Genomic DNA, 26,214 nt, shown 5'->3' on the forward strand with positions numbered 1-26,214 from the left:
ATAGCCTATTATCATATACCAATTGAGATCTTTTGGGATTTAAACATAATCAAATGAAAAATTGCACCAAATTCACGCTACCATAGACGTTAAATATGATTTGTCTAATCACTCATTAAAGCAGTAGCATATATTCTATTCTAGGTAAAGAATTTATCTGATTTCCTCTTTTCTGCAAGTGACTCTTAATTTACATTAGGAATAACGAACTTCTTAATGGATAATACTTAATTATCTTCTGAGTGGATTAAATCGACGTAAATCTGAATTAATCGAGTGATTACGTTTCCAATACCGAACGACAAAAACTGATTCTTTAGGTCATATTTGTACTTTGAAAATTGACATCTCATTAGAAAACTCTATAACAAAAAGAGAGAAAGTAATGGAGTTTAGGAGAGAATGTGATGAGCCCTGTGAATCCATGTCACCATCATCGGCAGCACCAGAAGTGTTAGAACCGAATCATCAAACAATAAGCTCCGAACTTGAAGAAACGCTATCAGATAAAAGCTTATCTTTTGTGGTGCGATTTCGACGTTCAATCAAAATCGAATTGAGTAATCTCTTGCCTCTGGCAGGCCCGGCAATTATAGTTTATATGCTGAATAATCTCATTTCTATCGTTACTCAAATCTTCTGCGGACGTCTTGGGAGTTTTGAATTAGCTGCTTCTTCTCTTGGCAACGTTGGTATTCAAGTCTTTGCCTATGGTATCATGGTAAGTTCACTACCCTCTGACACCAACTCCCTAATAAGCTTGTGGCATATCTACTCTTTTTTACTTATTATTTGGGCAAAGATTATGGCACGTCCATCCGCTCATTTTTAATCCTGTCAGTAATTATATGATAGTTGAAAATATAGAGAACTTCTTTTGCTTTTTATGTTGGTTAAAGATGAGCTTAAATGGAGCGACATTGACAACTAGATATGATTTAGCCGATCCTTAATACTTGAGATAATTTTATCTATGGTTATTGAACTTTTATGTTTGTTACCCAAAAGTTACTTTTTTTTTGTTACATAAAAATCATTCAACTTTGTGTTCATTACACAAAAGTCACTTTTCTTTATTTTGTTACACAAAAATCATTTTACTTTGCTCTAGTTATCACAAAAGTCACATTTTTACTTGAAAAGTCTATTATGCCCTTGATATTATATAAACCTTCATATTTATGTAATATCTTCTATATTATATACTATATAATATATTTTTAACTATGTATTTTATTTATAAATAAAATAACTTAACATTATTTTATTTTTATTTTTATAATATATTCGTTAATTTTCAAAATATATTAGTAGCGTTATTAAATTTGTCAGTAACTTTAATATATATTAGCATAAAAATAAATCGGCAAGTACATTTCCGTGAGAAAATTCGCAGGTAAACAAATAAAGAAAATGAGGAAAAAAAATCATATGTTAATCTGAAGGAAAATCCCTAGGTACTACATGCGAATTTAGCTGGGGATATTTTCTTGGGAATTTATCAGGCAATTGGTTATTTGGGAAATTACATTACTAGAAATTCGGGAAAAAAACATCCAAAAAAATCGACCAAAGTTGGTCGGTAATGGCCAATAATCGTCCAAAACGCGACCATTAACGTGTGGTCGGTATTTTGAAGGTCGCAAGGGCATACCGACCAACTTTGGTTGGTCAATTAAATTCAAAAAAGAGAATTGCTGAAAAAAAGTTGTTTTATAACGCTAATAATATATCTTGAAAATTAAAGTTAAGAAAAAAATTAAATATACGAATATATTATAAAAATAATAAATAAAATAATATTAAGTTATTTTATTCATAAATAAAATACCTAGTTAAAAATATATTGTATAGTATATAATATAGAAGCTAAGGCATTACATAAATATGAAGGTTGATATAATATCAAGGGCATAATAGACTTTTCAAGTAAAAATGTGACTTTTGTGATAACTAGAGCAAAGTAAAATGATTTTTGTGTAACAAAAGAAAGAAAAGTGACTTTTGTGTAATGAACACAAAATTGAATGATTTTTACGTAACAAAAAAAAAGTGACTTTTGGATAACAAACACAAAAGTTCAATGACCACGAATAAAATTAGCTCTTAATACTTGTATGAGATACATAACATCCGTTGTTTTTGTCGTTTGGGCAAGATTATTGCACTTTGACTATGCTCATAAAAGGCAATTTAGTTGAAAGCTAATAAACCAAGTTGACATTTCATCCCGTTTAGCCATTGATTTTGGCTACTTCTTTCAAAAAACAATTGAAAATATTATTTTGTTCATGGAATATGATCAGTTTTGAAAAAAAAAATTAATTTTTATTTCAAATTCCCAGAAAACTGCCTAGTTTTTTATTGAAAATTTTTCTTCCACTCACAAAACTTCAACTTTTCTTTTTTTCAAATAAAATGTATGTCCAAACACAACTTCAACTTTCAAAAATTATTTTTCAACACAACTTTAAAATTCTTTCTTAAAATTTAAACCAAATCTATACCCAAACGCTATAGTCTTGCAATGCAAAATGGAGCTTTCGTCTGTAGTTTACTTCTGAGCTAAGTTCACTTGGAAAATAATTTAATTAATTAACAAGAGATGTCGATGAGTCTCAATGAAAATAAAATTTTAGTGTTTGAATAGTACTCCTAACATATATAGGGCCTCCATGGTCCATAAATGCTTCCCCTGTAACCATCTGTTGAAAGGGCTAAAAGTGCCAGACCATTCAATTTTAGGAGACTTAAAATTCATTAATCGCAATCTGTGATGCTACTGCTTACAATAAATATAAGATAATTTCCAAAGGATTTAAGCTATATATACAAACAGTAGTATAAACAGGGGCGGATTTAGGGGCGGAAGGGGGTTCACGCCGAAAAATTACACTGTATACATAAGGCAAAATCTGTTTTTTACCTCTATATATTAAGTTTTGAACCCCCTTAACACAATTCAAATGCGTAGCTTAGCGGTCAAGGGAGTTCAAAACCTTCCTAAGGTCAGAGGTTCAATTTCCACTAGCTACAAATTTTTTTTTGAACCCCTTCATGGAGATCCTGCCTCCGCCAGTGTGTATAAAGATAATACTTTTACATTATTAGTGTATCTTAACATGTTATAACAATGTCATATTTATCAGTTATTGCTTCTGTTTGTTGCTGCAGCTTGGAATGGGAAGTGCAGTGGAGACATTGTGTGGACAAGCATATGGAGCGCAGAGGTATGAGATGCTAGGCATATACCTACAAAGATCAACACTCATCCTTATGGCCACAGGAATTCCACTCTTATTCATCTACATCTTCTCCAGGCCAATCTTGATTCTACTCGGTCAGAAACCAGCGATCGCCTCAGCAGCTGCAGTTTTCGTTTATGGTCTAATTCCTCAAATTTTCGCGTACGCAGCTAACTTCTCAATTCAAAAATTCCTTCAATCACAGAGCATTATCAAGCCTAGTGCTTACATTGCAGCCGCCACCCTGTTTGTTCACAGTTTCTTTACATGGCTTGCTGTTTACAAATTTGGTTGGGGAATTTTGGGGGCTTCATTGATGCTGAGTTTTTCGTGGTGGATTATAGTTGTAGCACAGTTTGTGTATATTTTGTCTAGTGACAAGTGCAAGAAGACATGGACAGGTTTCAGTATGCTGGCATTTTCTGGATTATGGGATTTCTTGAAACTGTCACTGGCTTCTGCAGTGATGCTATCATTAGAATGCTGCTACTATCAAATCCTTGTGCTGATTGCAGGGCGGCTCAAAAATGCTGAAATGTCACTGGATTCTCTTACCATATGGTAAATGAATGGTTCCAATATTTGAGTATTTTTGTTGAATTAAGTTTATAGCATAAAGAATTAACCACAAAGAAAAACTTTTAGATAGTAAAATAACTTGGTATTCCCTCCGTTTCAAATTAGAGGAGGTACTTTCCTTTTTAGTTTATTCTAAAATAAATGACATATTTCTAAATTTGGAGATAATTCAATTTTAAACTCTTCATTTTACACATTTTACCTTTAATTAGAAGTTTTATAACCACAAAAATGTCATTGCCCCACAAAGCTTTTACCCCTTAAACTTTTAAAACCACAAATTTCAAAAGTCTTTTTTTTTTTCTAAAGCTCCGTGCCGGATCAAACTAACTCATCTAAATTGAAACAGAGGGAGTAAATAAGATTCCTTTGCAGCATTAGTAACTAAGAGGAAATATAAGCATAAACATTCATCTTTTGGAGGCTTTCAACCTTTTCTTTTTCTTTCTTTTCTTGTTTGACTCGCGGTTTGACAACTAATCAGTCAAGATAACCTCATTTGACTGTATTACCTGAATGTTAGATGTTGGGACGACAATATTCATCAAGAGATAGATTCGAGATTTGAACTTTATGAGTTCTGAATTCTGCAACAACGATCTCAAGTTACACATATTTGATGAATTTCATAACATAAATACAAGGTGTAGGACAAACCTATTAGGTACGGCCGAACCCATAAGTTGCTCCTAGGGAGGCCCCTGATATTCATATCAGTATTTGTTCATTGTAAGAATATTTAATGACATTTATCAAACAAGTATGCACCCATGTTCTCCGCCTTTAAATAAAATTTGACCTGCAGCATGCAAATACTTGGATGGGTTTTCAAGATATCTGTGGGCTTCAGTGCAGCTGCAAGGTTAGTGAAATGTTAAACTTATGCAATCATAGATTATCAATGCGTAGATTCTGAACTCTGTTAATTAATTATTTGCCTACCTGGGATGACGACAGTGTTAGGGTGAGCAATGAACTTGGAGCAGGACATCCTAAATCAGCTGCTTTCTCAGTTCTGATTGCAACTTTAAGTTGCTTCCTGATTTCACTCTTTTTTGCAATCCTTGTTCTTACGTTACGGCATGTCATTAGTTACATTTTTACGGATGGGAAGAATGTCGCAAACGCCGTCTCCGGATTAACGCCCTTCTTGGCAATGTCAATCCTGCTCAATGGCATTCAACCTGTTTTACTAGGTAAGATTTTCTTTTGTTTTATGAAATTAAATCGTTTGAAATCAGATTTTTTTTTTCTAAAATAAATGCTCATGTTTATTATTGTTGGTATGTAATCATGGATTAACTTTGCGATTGTATCCATCATCGATCGGGCCATGGGCAATTCTTTTGGTCCAGATCTAATACATTTAAATTAAGCTTGCTTGTATATCCTTCCTAATACAAAAGGTGTTGCTGTTGGATGCGGATGGCAAGCTTTTGTTGCATATGTAAATGTTGGTTGTTATTACATCATTGGAATTCCAGTTGGGTCACTTCTCTGCTTCAAATGGGACTATGGAGTCAAGGTATATGTTTAAATTTCTCTTCATTTCGTAAAAGCATTTTCTTTCATATATATATAATACTAAATGGAAATTAAAATAATCTAGATAAAAGTATATATATATATATATATATATATATATATATATATATATATATATATATATATATGTTAGCATTGTATACATATTTGCTTTCCCAAAAAAAAAACCTTACATCATACCACGAACGACTAAATGAGAGGGAAATTTTTGTCTTTCCACCAAAAATTAAACATAGTTCCCATTTTGCCCTTTCTCATTTACACGTTGCTCTCTCCATCCGCAAATAAAAGCTTGAGGCATCTGAATGTCTTACAATTTTTTTTGCATTCTGTCATTTTCTTTCTCTTCTTAATTTAGATAGTCTCCATAGAAATTAAGATTTCAAATCATTAGATGTAGTGTGAATAATTTGGATTTATATTTTCTGTCAAGATTTTTGGAGTAAAAAAGACATGAAATAAGCCACAGCTCACAAGCATAAAATTGGTCAACCGGTTAAAGACAAACCACAATCTCTTTTCTTAACAATATTTTATATATTTGAGCTGAATAATTTTCTTTCCACTATGTTCCAGCGCCTCTTTTTTTTCTTGCAATAGATACTGCATAACTTTCAATGAGAACTTCGTTGCAGTTCAATCGCAAATGAAGTGATGCACATGTTCTAGATTATCCAAATTCCAAACATATATTATCCATGAATCGTAAATCCTAGTCAACAAGTTCCCTTACAAAGAAAAGAAAAAAACATAAGAGAGAAAACAGAGAAGGATGCCTCGACTAGGGAGAGAAGAAAAAATACAGAAGGAAGAATTGGGTTTAGATTATCATAAAAAGACAATAATGTCCCTCCTATTAATGTGTGGTTTGTTTGTTGGTTAGGGTATTTTTAGGGAAAGTAAATATGTATACAATGCTAACCTACTACATGGTTGTAGTAGGTTAGCAAAACGTATCAATTTATGCAATCTAATTGCAGAAATCTACAATCATCACTTAAGATTCATGACGAACAACAATTTAGAGTAATTTCTAGAGAGAGAAAGCTAGAGAGAAGGAAGAGCAGAAAATTGAAATTTTATTTATGTAGAATCTGTTAGAATGAACTATAGACTTTTCAATACTAACAACTCTCCTTTTAACTAACTCTCATACCTTCTCTAATTGATTTTACAAACTAAAGCCTTCAAGCTTGACTAACCACACTTAGCTCGCTAGTTTATTGCTACCAGGTCCCTATGCTTTCAATCTTGATACTCCCCCACAAGCTAGATAGTAGAAAGCATCCAACACTCCCACCTTGGAGACAAGGGTCTGATGTTGGGCAGCTCTGAAAGCTTTTGTCATCAATCTGCAACCTGCTCTTTTGTAGGAATATACCGTGGTGATATCAGTCCATCTTTAATCCTTCCCCTCACAAAATGACAGTTTATTTCTATGTGTTTAGTTCTTTCATGATAGATTGGAGTAGCAATAATTTGTAAGGCTGCCTTGCTGTCAAAAAATAGCTTCATAGGTTACTGAACTAGAATCCCAAGCTCTTTAATCAAGTTTGTAAGGCAGACCACTTCAGACACCACTACAACCATGCTTCTATATTCTGCTTCTGCGAAACTTCTTCTTATAATCTGTTATTTTTTAGATTTCCAAGAAATCAATTAACATATCCTATAACAGAGCTTCTTGTGTCTGGACATGCTGCCCAGTCTGAATCACATAAGGATGAGACATGTTATAGGGACTCTTTCTTCAGAAATATTCCTCTTCCTAGAGATCCTTGTATGTACCTTACTACCCTCATGGTTGCTTCTAAGTGAGACTGCTTTGGATGCTGCATGAATTGGGTAAGTACAATAACTACAAAGCAGATGTCAGGCCTAGTCATGGTTAAGTATATTTTCTTTCCTATGAGCTTTTAGTATCCACTAGTATCATGTAGTTCTTCATATCCTTTGACCCCAACATGCATATCATAATCAACAGTTTTAAGTTTATGATTTTGTTCAAGAGGTGAATTTGCAGGTCTTGCTCCACCTAGTCCTACTTCAGATATAAGACCCGCTGCATACTTCCTTTGATTCAGAATAATCCCCTTCTGTGATCTCATAACTTCTATTCCCAGAAAATACTTAAATTCACCCAAATCTTTAACTTTAAAGTTCATGTGCAGTGCTTCCTTTGCATTATTTATCAATTATTTACCACTTTCAGTGATTAAGAGGTCGTCAACATACACTAATATAATCGTCATATCTGCACCATTTTTCTTTAAAAAGTGAGTGATCATAGCACTTTGCAAATACACTGCCTTGGTGAGAGCATCAACCACTTTAATATTCTACTGCCTGGATGCTTGTTTAAGATCATAGAGAGACTTTGACAGTTTGTATACTTTAGACTCCTCCTTCGTATGAAAACATTGAGGTAGATGCATGTCGACCTCTTCATAAAGATCTCCATGTAAGAAGTCATAATTGATATCCATTTGAAAAAGATGCCAATTTTTGGAGGTTTCCAGACTGATCACAATTCTGACTGTCACCGTTTTGACTAGTGAGGAGATTATTTTATGGTAGTCTAGGTCTTCTTGTTTTGTATAACCTTTAGCAACAAGTCATGCTTTAAAACTTTTCACATCTCAATCTGCCTTGTATTTGATTTTATATACCCGTTTAGAACCAATGTGCTGCTTCTCTAAGGGCAAATCTACTACCTCCCATGTGCTATTGTCTTCCAAATCTTTGATCTCCTCCTTCATTGCCTCTACCCATATAACATCTTGAGAGTCTTCTGTAAAGGAAAAAGGTTCTGCATCTGCTGAAAAAGCTGTTAGATAGGCTTGATATGCATTGGCAGATGATCATAGGATACATACTCAGAGATGGGGTAAGGATTTTGTCCTGATGGTTTCTAGGTAGTGACACAGTCTTTCAGCCAAATAGCAGGCTTTACACCTCTAGCTGACTTTCTCATTCCAATTGAAGAACCTGCTTGATTTTTATATGTATCTGCAACTGGTTTTGGTAGTGCCTCATTCACCTGGCGGTCCACCTCCTGTTCCACTACTTCATCAACCAAAATTTCCATTTCAGAAATGACTTCTTATTCTTGGTTAGATCCCAGTTGTTCAGTGTGGTAATCACCATCAGAGTTAGCTGGTGGAACCATGTTGTTTTTATCAGGAACTTCAATAGAAACATCTTCTCTTACAATGTATCCATTTTGGATGCTTGAATTAGTTGTGTCCACTATGCCGGGAAGAAATAAGTCCTCTTTCTCTATGCTCTCTTCCTTAAAAGGAAAGATGTCCTCTCTAAAACTCACATCTCTACTGACAAGAAATGTGTTAGAGTCCAAATCGAATAGTTTGTATCCCTTTTGTATATCTGAATAGTCTATGAAGAATGTTCTTCTTGCTCTTGGTACATACTTATCCCCCTAGGTAATGTGCTTTCATAGCTAGCCTACTTTCGGACTATGAAAGCTTTGTCACTACGGCGAAGCTTCAACGACCGAAACCAACTATGGCTGAGCTTCGATCTAGCTTGTTGTTACATGAGTCATGAATTTAGTATAGACACCCAAATACTCTTAAGTGATCAATTTTGGATTGTTTACCATGCAATATTTCAGAAGGAGATTTGCCTTCTAATACCTCTGTAGGTAATTTGTTGATCAAATACACAACGGTCTTTACACAATCTCCCCAAAACATCACTGGCATGCTACTTTGAAATCTCAATGCCCTAGTTACCTCTAGGATATCCCTATACTTTCTTTCTACAATTTCATTCTGTTATGGAGTGTAGGGACAACTGCTTTGATGTATTACACCAAGAGAGGTAAACAATTCGTTCCACTTAGTGTCAAGAAACTCTGTGCCATTATTTGATCTTAATGTCTTAATCGCAGTGCCAAACTGATTCTTAGTCAAAGGAAAGAAATCTTTTAAGACCATAATTACTCACTCTTGGAATGTAATAGACAAATCCAAGTATATCTACTGATGTCATCAACTATGATAACAAAATAGTGTTTTGTATCATAGGTTGGTACTTTATTATATGGATTCCATTCATCAATATGCACAAGCTGAAAGATACAACTGGACTTATTGCTACTAACATGAAATTTAAGTCTACTTTGTTTGGCCAAAGGACAAACTGCACAATCTTTCAGCATGTCTATATCTACCTTATTCTATAATTCCACCAAGTGTTTCTTAACATTTGTAGAAGCATGTCTCAGTCTTTGATGCCACAATGTAGTATCTACTGTCTCATTTTTTAAAGTCCCTGCTGCTACCCCTTCTTCTATTCTAAGTATGTATAGGCCAATATCTTCCTTACCAATCCCAAACACCTTGCCATTATTGAGCCCTGAAACACAAGAAATTCAGAATAGAAGGTGATTGAACAACACAAGTCTCTAGTTATCTTGGACACTGAAAGCACGTTAAATTTAAAATCTGGCACACACATGATATTTGTTATCTTCTATTTTTCTGGAATTAGTGCATCTCCTGAGTGTATGATCTTTTATTTATCTCTTGTAGGTGGTTCTACTCCATAAGTGTTTTGTCCTTCTATTGCCTTAAGACTTTCTAAAACATCTTCGCAAAAAATTATATGATGTGATATCCCTGAGTCTATTATCCAATCGTATACACTGTCGTTGGGCACATTAGATAATAAGGACAGAATATCTGCCATGTTTGAAGAATCTGTCGTCATAGTAGATCCTTCTCCTACAGAATATTTGGTCAACAAACTCACTAAGTGCTTGTAATATTCCTCTATCAAATAATTCCCTTGAACTTGACCTTTGACATTTGTTCCTGCCTCTGCATTTGCATTTGCATTTGCATTGTTGGAATAAGGCTAATATGCACATGGTTGCCCTTTTTTCTTGCTCGTAAAATCTGCTGGATAGGCTATTATTTTGTAGAAATTCTCTTTTAGGTTGCCCTTATAGCCATAGTGCTCACAGATTAATCCTATTTTTTTCTTTAAACATCTATCCCCAGCCTGCTAACATAGTTAGAGGATCTTTGTTTGTCTCAACAAATCCTAACGTTCTTTGGCTATATCTCTCATTGAGCATCATAAGGAACTGCAGTAGCCTTTGTCTTACCAGATGATCAACATACGGTCTCTATTCCTCATAGGAAACAGTGCTAAAAGGTCCAATTCATCCCATAAATCTTTCATCTTTAAAAAATACGTAGTGATTGTCCGTACCCCTGTCTAAGCATTGCAATATTAGTCCAGAGTTGATAGATTCTGGCCAAATTGTCCTTATCAAATCTCTCTTTGAACTCGTCCCACACTTTCTTCGCTCTCGAAGCATACATGATACTTGGTACCAATTCACTTGACACCGTGTTGCTGAGCCATGATAGCACCACTACATTACACCTTTTCCATTGTGTTGCCAACTCGCCTCTGTATGAACTCTTGCGATAAGTACCATCTATAAACCCTAATTTGTTCTTCACCAAGAGTGTTACCTTCATGGCTCTACTTAATAGGGCATAATTTTCAGGCCATGTAAGTTTCAGCGATATCAACGTTGTTCTAGGCAAGTCAGAATCTCGAAGGAATAGGGGATGATTATGAGGCAACTGCTCGATCTCATTATTGTTGAACTTCAACCGACCTTCAATTGGAAAAATTAGAGCTGTTGATCTGGGTAATTACAGAGATTGGCGCTCTGATATCAAGTCGTAAAATTAGAGCTGTTGATCTGGGTAATTACAGAGATCGTCGCTCTGATTTCAAGTCAATTTAGGCAATCTAAGTGTAGAATTTTACAATCATCACTTAAGATTCATGAACGAACTACAATGAGTAATTTCTAGAGAGAGAAAGCTAGAGAGAAGGAAGAGCACAAAAAGGAAATTTTATTAATGTAGGATCAGTTAGAATGAACTGTACACTTTTCAAGACTAACAGCTCTCCTTTTAACTAACTCTCGCGCCTTCTCTAATTTATTTTACAAACTAAAGCCTTCAAGCTTGACTAACTACACTTAGGTCCCTATTTTATTGCTACTAGGTCCCTATATTATCAGTCTTACAATCATTGTGTCGATTGTACACAACGATTGCAAGACTGATAATATAGTAAATTTACTGATCTTATATTGTTTCGTGCAGGGGATTTGGTTAGGGATGATTGGTGGGACAACAATGCAAGCCTTTATTTTACTGTTCGTCATTTTCCGAACACATTGGAATGAAGAGGTAAATACAATGAGTACACACACAACCCCACAACCCCTTTCTTCACTCTCTCTCTCTCTCTGACAAACATACAAATATACATGTGGCTATTTAATTGAGAGTTTTAATTTACAGGTGGAGAAAGCAAAGAAACGTTTGGATAAATGGGAAGACAAGAAAGAATAATCTTGGTCGTACGTATAAACTAGTATTCTGTGTGATTCACTATATTGATGAGCCTATTTATAATATTAAAACCATGAAATCAGATGCACGCGGAGCCAAGATTTCAGTTTTATCCACTAATTATTTGTAATATATCGTAATCAAACATCATTTGAGGATATACTAATTTAACCCCTACTGCCACTTCAAACTTAATGGATTTGATAAAAAAAAAGAGATGTATTTTCTTTTTTAAACAAAATACAGGACATGTATCTGATGTTGCGTTATATTACAAGGAATATTTAATGTAATTTACCTTAAATTTAATACACAGATCGCCATAAGACTCACAACTCAAATATCAATTGGGCTGGTGTTGACATATTTGGAGCTTTTTGGGCTAGAGTTTACCAGAGAAGTCCTTCATGGAAGGACTGATTTACACAAATGTCCCTTTTTTAGGTCATAAAAGATGTTGTCTCTTTTTTAAAAAACATATAGCCCTTGACTAATTATTCTTTCGTGTTATAAAATCTTTAGTAAATGTGGATGTCCACTACTCCCACTACTTTCACCCATGTTGTAAATAACCTCCCACTACTCATCACTATTATGATTGTAACTCCCACACCTCCATAACCCCTCTCCATGATCTTCCCCCGTGATCTCATATGTTAATGTCATGCTTAAGACAATCATTTTGTAACATTCTATGTAATAGTATAAATAGAGGCATGAAATGTGATATGGGATACACTTGAACACCTGATGAAATAAGAAAGTTATCTCTTCTTCTCTTATTCTATTTATCTTCTTGTTTTATATTGTTACTTTGAGCTACATTTCTTAATACGTTATCAGCACGAAGTCTCTAACGTCAAGATTGAATTCCACTTGCAAAGGTATATATCTACAACCTAGTGTTCAAATTATCAAATTGTTGCTACGCATTTCTTTTATGTGAAATCTACTTCTTTTGGATTTACTCAATTAGAATTATGTGTTGTCTCGTAAAAGAGAAATAAGACAACTATACTGAGTGCATTATGATTAATGTCAATAGTTAACATGTTTGTCAGAATAGTTAAGATTAGTTGAAATAGTTTTTCCTACTATTTTAATACTCTATCAAATGACTTCCCGATTTCTTTCCTTACGACTAATGGCTTTCGGGGAAAAAATATTTTTGTTTATTTTGAAGAATTACATGTTTATATTTATTATTGCAGCATAACTAATTCATGTATTTTTATGGTGATTAACTGGTCAATTGATGTTATTATTTTTATTGGATATGACAGATTGACCCTTTGATGAAAATATTTTCGTTTATTTCTTTTTACTATTTCTAATTCATTTATTTTCTTTGATAGTTTTTACTATGTCGAATTTGTCAAAACTTGAGTTTGTGGCACTTGACATTTATGGAAAGAATTGCCTATCATGGGTTCTCGATGCTGAGATTCACTTAGCCGCTAAAGGCCTTGGCAACACCATTACTCAGGGTAATGAGGCATCAATCCAAGACAAAGCGAAGACCATGATTTTCCTTCGTCATCATTTGGATGAAGGTTTGAAAGTTGAATATCTGACAGTGAAAGATCCACTTGAATTGTGGATTGGCCTGAAGGAAATGTATGATCACCTTAAGGCTACGGTATTGCCATAGGCTTGATATGAGTGGATGCACTTACGGTTGCAACATTTTAAGACCGTAAGTGAGTATAACTCTGCTGTATTTCGAATAACTTCCCAATTGAAATTATGTGGGGATGTTATAAATGATGAGGATTTGTTGGAAAAGACTCTTACGACTTTTCATGCCTCAAATATGGCATTATAGCAGCAATACCGTGAAAGGGGTTTTAAAAAGTATTCTGAATTGATCTCATGCCTTCTGGTGGCTGAGCAACATAATAACCTTTTGCTGAAAAATCATGAAGCCCGTCCCACAGGGTCAGCTCCGCTTCCTGAAGTGAATATGGCTGCTAGACGTGATAAGTCTGAAAAAAGACAGAATAATAATCATGGCCATATGAATGTACGTGGGCATGGAAATGGTAAGAGACGATATAATAGTCTTCATCGTGGTGGTCATAAAAAACGAGAGAACAATATGGGTTCTCAAAATAATCCTTCAAGAGGCAAAAACGGTAACTGCCACCGTTCTGGCATGAAAGGTCATTGGAAAATTGAATGCCGTGCACCTGAGCATTTTGTCAGGCTTTATCAAAACTCCATCAAAAGAAAGGCAAATAATGTTGGAGCATCTTCTGCTAATTCCCCAGAGTCTTACTTGACCTTTAAAAATAATTTTGAGGCTGGGCCTTCAAATAAAAATGATGACAATGCTGAGGCAAATCTTGCTTTGAATGATTATGATATTCAAGGCCTCGATGATCTTACTCATTTGGAAGTTGAAGATTTCTTTGGAGATCAAAACTAAAGTTTGATCATTTTACCGGGGAATTCAATTATGTTGTTATTTTTATTTTCAGTGTTTTTGTCTTGTCTAAAGTTGTTTTTATTTTCAAGTAGTACTTAAGTTGTCATATGTTGTCGTTGGTGATGTTAGTTTTTCCGTATTTCTCATGATGTACTTTTTTTATGAAGAAATTAAAATTCTCCAGTCTTCAATTGGATCCAAGATAAGTAATGAAAATTTATGTCTTTTGGATAATGCTACAACTCACACAATATTAAGAGAAAAGAAATTTTTCTCTTATTTGGTTATGAAAATGTCCTATGTTAATACAATATTCGGTAGTACAAAGTTGATTGAGGGGTCTGGAAGAGCGGCCTTATTACTACCCGGAGGAACGATATTAACTATTGATAATGCATTGTATTGTAGTAAGTCTCAAAGAAACTTGTTGAGTTTCAAATCTATTCGCCAAAATGGCTACCATGTTGAGACATCAAACGAAGGAAAGGTTGAATACATTTATATTACTACAATAAAAGCGGGTAAAAAATATGTGCACGAAAAATTACCCGCATTTTCTTCTGGGTTGTACCACACAAACATTGGTGTGGTTGAATCACATGCCATAGTAAACAAAAGGTTTACTACTTCTAATGATTTTATCATTTGGCATGACCGGTTGGGCCATCCAGAATCTAACATGATGCGTAGAATAATAAATAATTCAAATGGCCACACATTGAAGAACAAGAAGAATCTTCAATTTAAGGAATTCTCTTGTGCTGCTTGTTCTCAAGGAAAATTGGTTATTAAACCATCAGCAGCTAAAGTTAAGATTGAATCCCCTGCATTTATGGAACGTATACAGGGTGATATATGTGGGCATATACACCCTCCATGTGGACCATTCAAGTATTTTATGGTCTTGATAGACGCATCTACAAAATGGTCACATCTGTGCTTATTGTTCGTAATACGACATTTGCGAGATTGTTGGCCCAAATAATAAGGTTAAGAGCACAATTTCCAGATTATGCAATTAAGACAATTCGTCTTGATAATGCTGGTGAATTTACATCTCAGGCCTTTAAAGATTATTATATGGCCACTGGAATAAAAGTTGAGCATCCGGTTGCTCATGTTCATACTCAAAACGATCTAGCAGAATCATTGATTAAACGCCTCCAACTAATAGCTAGACCATTGCTAATGAGGACAAAGCTTCCCCTTTCAGTGTGGGGACATGCTATTTTGCATGCAGCAGCACTTGTGTGCATAAGACCAACCAGTTATCATAAAGTCTCCCCATTACAGTTGGCTTTTGGTTAGGAGCCAAGTATTTCCCATCTAAGAATTTTTGGATGTGCGGTATATGTTCCAATTGCTCCACCACAACGCACAAAGATGGGCCCCCAAAGAAGGTTGAGAGTATATGTTGGTTATGAATCTCCTTCTATTATTAAATATCTGGAGCCTATGACAGGAGATTTATTTACAGCCAGATTTGCTGATTGTCATTTTGATGAATCAGTTTTTCCAACATTAGGGGGAGAAAATAAACAGCTGGAAAAAGAGATAGATTGGAATGTATTATCTCTATCTCATTTGGATCCTCGTACAAATCAATGTGAACAAGAAGTTCAAAAGATCATTTATATGCAAAATATTGCAAATCAATTGCCGGATGCATTTACTAACCTTCCACGGGTTACTAAATTGCATATTCCATCTGTAAATGCTCCAATTCGAGTTGATGTCCCAGCTGGACAGTATGATAATGCAAATGAGTCTAGGCCACGCCTTAAACGTGGTATACCAATTGGTTCCAAGGATAAGAATCTCCGAAAAAGGAAAGGAGCAAATGATCAAGTTGATCATAACATGGATGCAATTGCTCAAGAGGAGCATAAAGACATAGCAATTGATAAGACCTCACAGAGGTTCTAGTACCTGGAAATGATGAAAATGAAGAGATCTCAATAAGTTATGTCTCTACGGAAAAAAGGTGGAACCGAAATAACGTTGTTGTTAACAACAATTTTGCATATAATGTTGCAGTTGAAATAATGCAACAAGATGAGGATCTTGAACCAAAATCTGTCGATGAATGCAGACAGAGAAATGATTGGCCAAAATGGAAAAATGCAATTCAAGCGGAATTGGCTTCACTTGAAAAATGTGAAGTTTTCGGACCAATAGTCCGAACGCCTGAAGGTGTCAAGCCAGTGGGGTACGAATGGGCTTTTGTGTGAAAACGAAATGAGAAAGGTGAAGTCGTAAGATATAAAGCACGACTTGTGGAACAAGAGTTTTCGCAAAGGCCTGACATTGATTATATGGAGACATATTCTCCTGTGGTAGATGCAATTACCTTCAGGTATTTAATAAATCTGGCAGTCCATGAAAAGCTTGATATGCGGTTGATGGATGTTGACACATCCTACTTATATGGCTCACTGGACAATGGAAGTTTTATGAAAATCCCTGAAGGATTTAAAGTTCCTGAAGCACATAAAAGTTCAAAAGAAACATGTTCAATAAAGCTTCAGAAATCCTTATACGGATTGAAGCAATCAGGGAGGATGTGGTACAATCGTCTTAGCGAGTATTTGCTAGAGGAAGGTTACAAAAATGACCCTATTTGCCCTTGTGTCTTTATTAAGAGGCCTGGATCTGAATTTGTCATCATAGCTGTGTATCTGGATGACTTGAATATCATTGGCACTTCTAAAGAGCTTCCAAAGGCTGTAGAGTGTTTGAAGAAAGATTTTGAAATGAAAGATCTTGGTAAGAAAATTTTTTGTCTTGGCCTACAAATTGAGCATGTACGAAATGGAGTTTTTGTCCATCAATCGACATACACTGAAAAGGTTTTAAAGCGATTTTACATGGATAATGCACATCCATTGAGTACCACAATGGTTGTGAGATCGCTTGATATAAATAAATATCCATTTCGGCCTCAAGAAAATGATGAAGAGCTCGTTGATAATGAAACTCCATATCTTAGTGCAATTGGGGCACTGATGTATCTTGCCAACAATACCCGACCAGATATTGCTTTTGCAGTAAGCTTATTATCAAGATTCAGCTCCTCCCCAACAAGAAGACATTGAAATGGTGTTAAGCATATATTTAGATATCTTCGGGGAACTATAGATATGGGATTGTTTTATTCTAACGAAGTCAAGTCAGAAATGATTGGTTATGCCAATGCAGGTTATTTGTCGGATCCTCAAAAAGCCCGATCTCAAACAGGATATTTATTTACATATGGAGGTACATCTATATCATGGCGTTCAATGAAACAAACAATAGCTGCCACATCTTCAAATCATGCTGAGATAATAGCCATTCATGAAGCTAGTCGGGAATATGTTTGGTTGAGATCAATGACTCAACATATTCAGGAAATGTGTGGTTTACTTATGTAAAAGGATAATCCAACTACACTATATGAAGACAATGCTGCTTGTATTGCTCAACTAAAAGGAGGATACATCAAAGGAGACAGAACAAAGCAGATTTCACCAAAGTTCTTTTTCACGCATGATCTTCAACAAAATGGTAAAATTAATGTTCAACAAATTCGTTCATGTCAAAATTTGGCTGATCTGTTCACTAAGGCACTACCAATCTCAACATTTGAGAAGTTGAGACAGAAGATCGGAATGCGGCACCTTCGAGAAATAAAGTGATGTTTTCATGAGGGGGAGTAAGATACGCGCTGTACTCCTTTTCCCTTAGCCTAGGTTTTGTCCCACTGGGTTTTCCTGGTAAGGTTTTTAACGAGACAGCAAATAAAGCATATTATAGATATGTGTACTCTTTTTCCTTCACTAAAATTTTTTTCCCACAGTGTTTTTTCTTAGTAAGGTTTTAACGAGGCATATTATCTATTTTTGGACATCCAAGGGGGAGTGTTATAAAATCTTTAGTAAATGTGGATGTCCACTACTCCCACTACTTTCACCCATGATGTAAATAACATCCCACTACTCATCACTATTATGATTGTAACTCCCACACCTCCATAACCCCTCCCCATTATCTTCCCCCATGATCTCAATTGTTAATGTCATGTTTAAGACAATCATTTTGTAACATTCTATGTAATAGTATAAATAGAGGCATGAAATGTGATATGGGATACACTTGAACACTTGATGAAATAAGAAAGTTATCTCTTCTTCTCTTATTTTATTTATCTTTTTGTTTTATATTGTTACTTTGAGCTACATTTCTTAATATTTCGGACAATGTTAGACTCGAATGTTCTATGTTTTATATATTGCTCAATCTTGCGGACTCATCTAATATTTGCAATATTTATAATATTTCGACCGTAGTCTGACGTTTCTCATTAGATATTCAGTATTCTCAAAAACAACTTTAGACCATGGTGTAAATGGCCTACAAGTTTCAAGAGAAATTAAAAGGGGGTCAGTTGTAAAGGGATTTTACGTACCTATACACTATTAGAAATTTTATTATTCTCCCTACTCAAGTTTCAATTTAATTACATCCTGTATACAAATTTACCAATTATATACACTTTAGGAATTAAATGAGTATCCCTTTATATTATGAATCAATTATTTGGCATCCTTATTCTCTCTCCCTCCCGCTCTCTCTCTCTCTCTCTCTCTCTCTCTCTCTCTCTCTCTCTCTCTCTCTCTCTCTCTCTCCTACGCTCTCTCTCTACGTCTCTCTCTATCTCTCAATCCCTAATTCTAGTAATGTCGAGTAAAGTAAAAGAGAGTAGCAATTCCATCATTGACAACCATTAAAAAGCTTTGAAGCTTTGAATTCGAATTTGGGTTTTCAAAAAATATTATTTGTTTGAATTGGATGTTATTGCAAACAATTGGGAATTCTCTCTACGTCTCTCTATCTCTCAATACCTAACTCCAGTAATGTAAAGCAAAGGAAAAGTTGTATGAAATTTAGTTTTACTATGTATAAATTAGATACAAAATATACAAAAGACATATTGTATAAAATTTGTATGTAAGTTGTATGATATTTTAGTTGTATTTAACTATGTAGATATAGTGTACGAAAGTTGTAAATTATTAAGCATGGTCAAGAGCACTGTATATTTCCAGAAGAATTAAAAAATTTGCTAAAATTAGTCTTTACTCATCTTGCCTACCCTTCTCTTGCAGTACTGCTGTGTACTAATTAAATGCAAGCTATAGTATATTGAAGGAGAGGAAGCGAACAGAAGAGGAAATGCACAGAGCTAAATTCACCAGAAATTCCTTCATCGCTTCCATTTTTAACAATGTTTAAAAGGTCAAGATACTTCTAACTAGTTGATTAATTAGCAACTTCTTACTTCAATGGATAACTTTGTGTTCATATATATGTGAAGCTACTCACTCTGTAGACTATAGGAAATATAACTAAACCCTGTAAAACATTGTTTTCGATCTCTTCAAGTAGCTGAGAAGAAAAAATGGCAATTGGGAGCATGTCTGTTGAGGGACAAGGTGTCAATAATCGCTTTACCAGGAAGATAACATTCGCCATTGTCATCACTAGCGTTGTTGAAGTAATCTGTGTATATGCATATAATTGATTACCGTATATTAAGGCGGAAGAAAAATAAGGAAAGAGAAGAGGAGAAAAAAAAAGAAAAAAGGTGTAACTAAATGTCTTGATTGAAGGCACAAATAATGGATTTGGGAGCCTTTTTAGGTAGATTGTATATATTTTGAAACTAAAATGTGTTTAGATCGGATAAATACCAAAACATGAACATTTTTCGTAATAAGGTTTGAAATAGTGTATAGGTATGTAAAAATTCCTATTTTAATTGGTAATTAATTGTATTGTTTCTTATAATATTAAAAATTCTCGATGTTCTTACCTTGAAGATCAGGCATCTTGGCCAAACATTGTTAAATCTTTGTGTCGTTTTTATCGTTTTGTTTCCTGTTTAATCTTATGTTAGTTTAATTCTTCATTCTCCAAAGAAGAAATAACCATTTATAAGGTAGTTTAACTATTGTACCAAATGATATCCAAGTAAAATTAAAGATAATGTACTATATGTTCTCTATACAGTTTTCTCTCTCGACGCATGACATGTGAGCTATGTACACAGACATCGAAAAAATGCCTAGAGGACGGCCTAAGAAAGATAACAATATGACGATTGTCATGCTCCAAACTTCAGGAGGCGTGGTCGGCATCTGGTACCATCCTCGGTTTGAGTGTATCACCCTGTAATTGTGAACCCCGGAGGAGTAGCCCTCAGTATAGGCTGACGGGCTACCTGCAAGCTGACAATACCAATCAAGGCCGACGAGGCCATTGTAACGATTCGACCGGTCGTTTTGTATAATTGCGCCCCGTTTCCCCTTTTGATACTTCACACATGTGTATTTATGATTTTATTACTTACGGAGTTGAATAGTTTCGTTCTGGAAAGATTTCGGATTGATTTGGACCCTTTGATTCTTGACTTAGAACGTAAGTTAGAAATGTCGACAAAACTTTGACTTTTGTGAAAACGATCCCAGAAAATGTCTAATGGCTCCGACAGCTTCGCACCGTGATTTTGAACATGGGCGTATCCCCGAAATTGAATTCGGAAGTCTGCAGATTGATTTATGTTATTTTGCCGAAATTTGGCAATATGAAGTTGAAAAGTTTGACCGTAGGTTGACTTTTAGCTATCGAGTTCGGAATTTAATTTTGGGACTTGGAAAAGGTCTATTATGGTATTTAGAACTTGTCTGCAAAATTGGTATCATTTGGAATTGAAGTTATGAAAGTCGTTATCACATTGAGGCGAAATGTTAATTGATGAGATATCTTTCTTGTTGAGAAATTGACATTCATTGTTATTGTTGATATTCTTATACACATTGTGGTTGAGCCATGGGCTATTATTATGGAAACATAGATATTGTTGTTTATTGGCAAGTTTGACGTATTGGCACTTGTGGTGCCATTTGTTATTGTGATGTGATATTGATGCGCATGTAGCGGTAGAAGGATAAGGGTTTTACCATCGCATGCGCATGTATAAGGTGAGACTTATGTGCATATTGCTTGTAAGAGAATTACATGAAGTCACGCGGCGTCATAAGATGGGCTAAGGTGCGTGCAGCTATTTCGGAAAAAATATTTTCAAAACTATTTAAATGTAAGGCTCACGCCGTGGTATAAGGAAAGATTGTGATTGAAATTGAGAAATGTAAATACGACGCGGTACCTCGGTTATGATTCTTATTGTATACGAGGCGGTACCTCGGTTGTGACTCTTGTTGTGTACGAGGCGGTACCTCGTCCGTGATTCTTGTTGTTTATCTCTTGTTGTAAAGAGTTATTGGTGAAATACTCCTTGTTGCTTTTATTCTTCCTTGTCTTATCAGTTTGGATATGTATTTGACTTGAGTGGTTCCCTTTAATTTCTTCCTTTATGTTATCTCTATGCTTAAAATTCCGTATTAGTTTTTGTTGTTAACTTGTTTGTATCAGTTATTTATTCGCCTGCCTTTACTTCTCATCATTATGTTTTTATTTTGCTATTTATATACTAGTAGGTGTCTTGACCTGGCCTCGTTACTACTCTACCGAGGTTAGGCTTGATACTTACTGGGTACCATGTAGTGTACTCATACTACGCTTTTGCAAATCTTTTTGTGCAGATCCAAGTACATATGTCCGTGCCGGAAGCTAAAAATTAATTGAGTAGCTGCTTTTGGAGAATTAAAGGTATACCTATTCGACGTCTGCAGGCGTCGGAGTCCCCTTCTGTTTAGACATTCTACTGTTTATTTCTTGTTTAAAACAATATTGTATTTCGAGACTATTAGTACTTTCTCGTAGGGCTTATGACTGCGTTCTACCATGTTTTGGGGAAAATGTTGGCTATTGTACTGTTGAGTTTATTATAATGGTGTGAAGGTTTAATTTGAAGTTTTAGTAGTATTTCTGTTATTTCTCTATGCATATTAGGCTTACCTAGTCGTAGAGACTAGGTGCCATCACGACATCTTACGGTGGAAAATTAGGGTCATGACAAGTTGGTATCAGAGCTACATAGTGGATTATAAAGCTCGATGTCTAAATTGTCAGTAGGTGAAGTATGAGCATCACCGGTCGGGCAGTTTGCTTCAGAGACTTGAGATTCCTAAGTGGAAATGGGGGCGTGTCACCATGGATTTCGTTGTTGGGCTCCCACAGACTAAAAAAAAATTTGACGATGTATGGGTGATTGTGGATAGGTTGACCAAGTCGGCTTATTTAACTCCGGTGGTGACTACCTATTCTTCATAACAGCGAGCTCAGATCAATATTCGCAAGATTGTCTGACTCCATGGCGTGCCAGTATTCATAATCTCTGACCGGGGCACGCAGTTTACATAACGTTTTTGGAGAGATGTGCAGCGTGAGTTAGGCATACGGGTTGAGTTGAGTACAACATTTCACCTCCAGACGGATGGATAGTCCGAGCGCACTATTCACATATTAGAGGATATGCTTCGTGCCTGTGTTATGGATTTTAGGAGGGGGGGGGGGGAGGGTTCTTGGGATCAGTTCTTGCCATTTACGGAGTTTGCCTACAACAACAACTATCAATCGAGTATTTAGATGGCTCCTTTTGAGGCCCTATATAGGAGGCAGTATCGTTCTCTAGTTGGTTGGTTTGAGCCGAGAGAGGCTAAGTTATTGGCCATGGATTGTGTTCGGGATGCCTTGGATAAAGTCAAGTTGATGCAAGACCGGCTTCATACAACCCAGCCTAGACAGAAGAGTTATGCTGAACAGAGAGTTCGTGATGTTGTATTCATGGTTGGAGAGAGAGAGTTTCACCCATGAAGGGTGTGATGAGGTTCGGGAAGAAGGGCAAGTTGAGCCCTAGGCATATCAGACTTTATGAGATCCTTGAAAGGATTGGTGAGGTGGCCTACAAGCTTGCATTGCCACTTGTCTTATCTGTGGTTCATCCGGTGTTCAAAGTTTCTATGCTCCAGAAGTATTATGGTGATCCGTCTCATATTTTAGACTTCAGCTCAGTCAAATTGGACAAGGATTTGACTTATATTGAGGAGCCGGTGGCTGTCTTGGACAGACAGGTCCGGAAGTTGAGATCAAAGAATATTGTTTCAGTGAAGTTTCAATGCAGGGGTCATTTGGTCGAGGAGGCAACCTCGGAGTCTGAGCATGACATGCAAAGTCGTTATCCTCATCTATTCATCACTTCAGGTATGTCCTTATACACGTTCGAGGGCGAACATTTGTTTTAAAAGGAGTAGAATGTAACGACCCAACCGGTCGTTTTGTGTTACTGCGCCCCGTTTTTCCTTTTGATGCTTCACACATATGCATTTATGGTTTTATGACTTACAGGGTTGATTAGTTTCATTCCGAAAAGATTTTGTGTTGATTTGGACCCTGTGACTCTTGACATATAAGCTTAAGTTAGAAATATTGACCAAACTTTGACTTTTGGAAAACAGCCCCGGAATAGTATTTTGATAGCTCCAACAGCTTCGTATCGTGATTTTGGACTTGGGGCGTATGCCTGGAATTGAATTCGGAAGTCCGCAGATTGATTTAAGTTGTTTGCCGAAATTTGGCAATTTGAAGTTTAAAAGTTTGACCGTAGGTTGACCTTTAGCTATTGAGTTCGGCATTTGATTTGGGGACTTGGAATAGGTCCATTATTCTATTTACAACTTGTCTGCGAAATTTGATCTCATTTTGTGTTGAAGTTGTGAAAGTTGTTATCACATTGAGGCGAAGTGTTAATTGTTAAGATATCTTTCTTGTTGAGAAATTGACATTCATTGTTATTGTTGATATTCTTGTACACATTATGGTTGAGCCATGTACTATTATTATGGAAACATTGCTGGTTTTGATTATTGGCAAGTTGTGACGTATGAGCACTTGTGGTGCGAGTTGTTATTGTGATGTGATGTTGATGCGCATGCGGCGGTACAAGGATATGGGTTAATATGCATGTGGCGGTATAAGGTGGGACTTATGTGCGTGTTGCTTGTAAGGGATCTACTTGAAGCCACATAGCGTCATAAGGTGGGCTAAAGTGCGTGTAGCTATTTCGGAAAAAATATTTTCAAAACTATTTAAATGTAAGGCTCTTGTGGCGGTATAAGGAAAGATTCTGATTGATATTGAGAAATGTGAATACGAGGCGGTACCTCGGTCTTGTTGTATACGAGGCGGTACCTCGGTTGTGATTCTTGTTGTGTACAAGGCGGTACGTCCGTGATTCTTGTTGTTTATCTCACGTTGTAAAGAGTTATTTGTGAAACACTCCTTGTTGCTTTTATTATTCCTTGTTTTGTCAGTTTGGATTCGTATTTGACTTGGGTGGTTCCCTTTAATTGCTTCCTTTATATTATCTCTATTCTTAAATTTCCGGTATTAGTTTTTGTTGTTAACTTATTTGTATCAATTATTTCTTCGCTTGCCTTTACTTCTCTCATCGTTATGTTTTCATTCTGCTATTTATATCCTAGTAGGTATCTTGACCTGGCCTCGTCACTACTCTTCCGAGGTTAGGCTTGATACTTACTGGGTACCATTATGGTGTACTCATACTACGCTTCTGCACATCTTTTTGTGCAAATCCGGGTACGTCTGTTGGTGCCGGATGCTAGAGGCTCATTGAGTAACTGCTTTTGGAGACTTCAAGGTATACCTGCTCGATGTCCGCAGAGTCCCCTTCTTTTTTAGACATTCTACTGTTTATTTATTGTTTCAAACAGTATTGTATTTCGAGGCTTTTAGTACTTTCTTGTAGAGCTTATGACTCCATTCCACCAGATTTTGGGGAAAGTGTTGGCTATTGTACTGTTGAGTTTATCATAATGGTGTGAAGGTTTAATTTGAAGTTTTAATAGTATTTCCATTATTTCTCATGTTAGGATTACCTAGTCGTAGAGACTAGGTGCCATCACGATATCCTACGGTGGAAAATTGGGATCGTGACAGCTATATTATGAATCATCTGAAAATAACGTCTATCTCATCCGAGGGGTAAGCATACCCAAAATATCATATACATAATTGTCCAGGCTAACGAGGCTGCCACGAACATCTAGAACTAGCAATACAAAACTGAACAAGCGCACAGGGCTAGTAAGGCCACAATACTAACATACAAAATATACAGGACTCGTCTACAAGCCTCTAGAGATAACTGAACTGTATCATGATCGGGACAGGGCCTCAACCTAACAATCAAACCTATATATATAAAATGGACTTCAAATTCTATACCTGGTAACCCCAAGGTAGTGGAGCTTACTAATCAAGCTGATGTTTGGCTATATCTACTGATAAGGTCTATCTGGTTGTCTATCAGGACCTGCAGGCATAAAATACAGTGTCCCAGCAAAAATGACTTCGATATAAAATAATGTACCGAGTATCTAAGGTTATAGAATAACTGAAAGCTAAAACTGAACTGATAATGTAATAACTGAAAGTAACTGGGAGTCAAAGATGATATGAAGATATGCTTACCTGTTGATACCGACTCAACTCTCTCATTATTGTAAGTAACATAGTTGTCTGGCCCTATCAGGCTTGGTATGTGTAACTGCTCGGCTAGTAGGCTCGCTCATAAGGTGCTCAACAATACTAGGCTCAATATCTCGGCCATTTTGGGCTCGCTCATAAGCGCTCGGCCATAGTAGGCTCGATATATAACTTACCATCTGATCTTAGGTTGCCCAATAGGGGATTGCCCACCGATTATAGCTCGGTAGTAGTAAAAATATTGTAATACTGTATACATATAGACCCTCTGCTCTCTTGAATGAAAGAAGAAAATACTTAACTGAATATAAAGTCGATAAGGAAGAATACTGTAACTTATGAGACTAGGATAATGTACATAAATTCAGGAATACAAACTTATCTTTGTGTCTCAGTATCAAACGTATGTAGTTACGGGATCATGCCAAAATAAAGAAAAGGTTTAGCCTTAACATACTTTATCAGAATCCGTCCAATAACCACGTTGAACTTATCTCGT

The 26,214-nt window shown here is 35.8% G+C and overlaps 2 protein-coding genes across 8 annotated transcripts; both read left to right on the forward strand.

Annotated features, from left to right (window-relative positions):
- Window positions 1-235: 235 nt before the first annotated feature.
- On the forward strand, window positions 236-12,317 carry LOC109206106 (protein DETOXIFICATION 40-like). Of its 7 annotated transcripts, XR_002064786.1 has the most exons (9): window positions 236-721; window positions 3,175-3,806; window positions 4,630-4,686; window positions 4,782-4,788; window positions 4,917-5,020; window positions 5,231-5,349; window positions 11,528-11,614; window positions 11,729-11,787; window positions 12,096-12,317. XR_002064786.1 is itself a non-coding variant. In XM_019368884.1 (8 exons), the coding sequence occupies exons 1-7, from the start codon at window positions 386-388 to the stop codon at window positions 11,608-11,610; spliced, it is 1,338 nt and encodes a 445-aa protein (XP_019224429.1). In that variant the 5' UTR covers window positions 236-385; the 3' UTR covers window positions 11,611-11,614; window positions 11,729-12,038. The 7 variants fall into 7 exon arrangements, 6 of the variants coding, with proteins under 6 accessions (XP_019224429.1, XP_019224428.1, XP_019224427.1 ...); XM_019368884.1 differs by lacking the exon at window positions 12,096-12,317 and having other exon boundaries at window positions 11,729-12,038; XM_019368883.1 differs by lacking the exon at window positions 12,096-12,317 and having other exon boundaries at window positions 237-721; window positions 3,175-3,646; window positions 3,761-3,806; window positions 4,782-5,020; window positions 11,729-12,038.
- An 825-nt stretch (window positions 12,318-13,142) lies between these two features.
- Window positions 13,143-14,207, forward strand: LOC109206101. The gene is made up of 2 exons (XM_019368872.1): window positions 13,143-13,418; window positions 13,605-14,207. The coding sequence occupies exons 1-2, from the start codon at window positions 13,143-13,145 to the stop codon at window positions 14,205-14,207; spliced, it is 879 nt and encodes a 292-aa protein (XP_019224417.1).
- The last annotated feature ends 12,007 nt before the right edge of the window (window positions 14,208-26,214 follow it).

This window comes from Nicotiana attenuata, unplaced genomic scaffold (genome assembly GCF_001879085.1).
Source record: "Nicotiana attenuata strain UT unplaced genomic scaffold, NIATTr2, whole genome shotgun sequence".
Lineage (NCBI taxonomy): Eukaryota > Viridiplantae > Streptophyta > Magnoliopsida > Solanales > Solanaceae > Nicotiana > Nicotiana attenuata.

What these genes read in the sequence shown, in the direction of transcription:
- LOC109206106 (XM_019368880.1), top strand. Translation starts at nt 386, where the DNA reads ATGGAGTTTAGGAGAGAATGTGATGAGCCCTGTGAATCCATGTCACCA. An exon ending in CTGGATTCTCTTACCATATG is followed by an intron (nt 3,807 to 4,629) that starts GTAAATGAATGG and finishes TTTGACCTGCAG; the next exon opens with CATGCAAATACTTGGATGGG. An exon ending in CATTCAACCTGTTTTACTAG is followed by an intron (nt 5,021 to 5,230) that starts GTAAGATTTTCT and finishes CTAATACAAAAG; the next exon opens with GTGTTGCTGTTGGATGCGGA.
- LOC109206101 (XM_019368872.1), top strand. Translation starts at nt 13,143, where the DNA reads ATGTCGAATTTGTCAAAACTTGAGTTTGTGGCACTTGACATTTATGGA. An exon ending in ATGATCACCTTAAGGCTACG is followed by an intron (nt 13,419 to 13,604) that starts GTATTGCCATAG and finishes ATGGCATTATAG; the next exon opens with CAGCAATACCGTGAAAGGGG.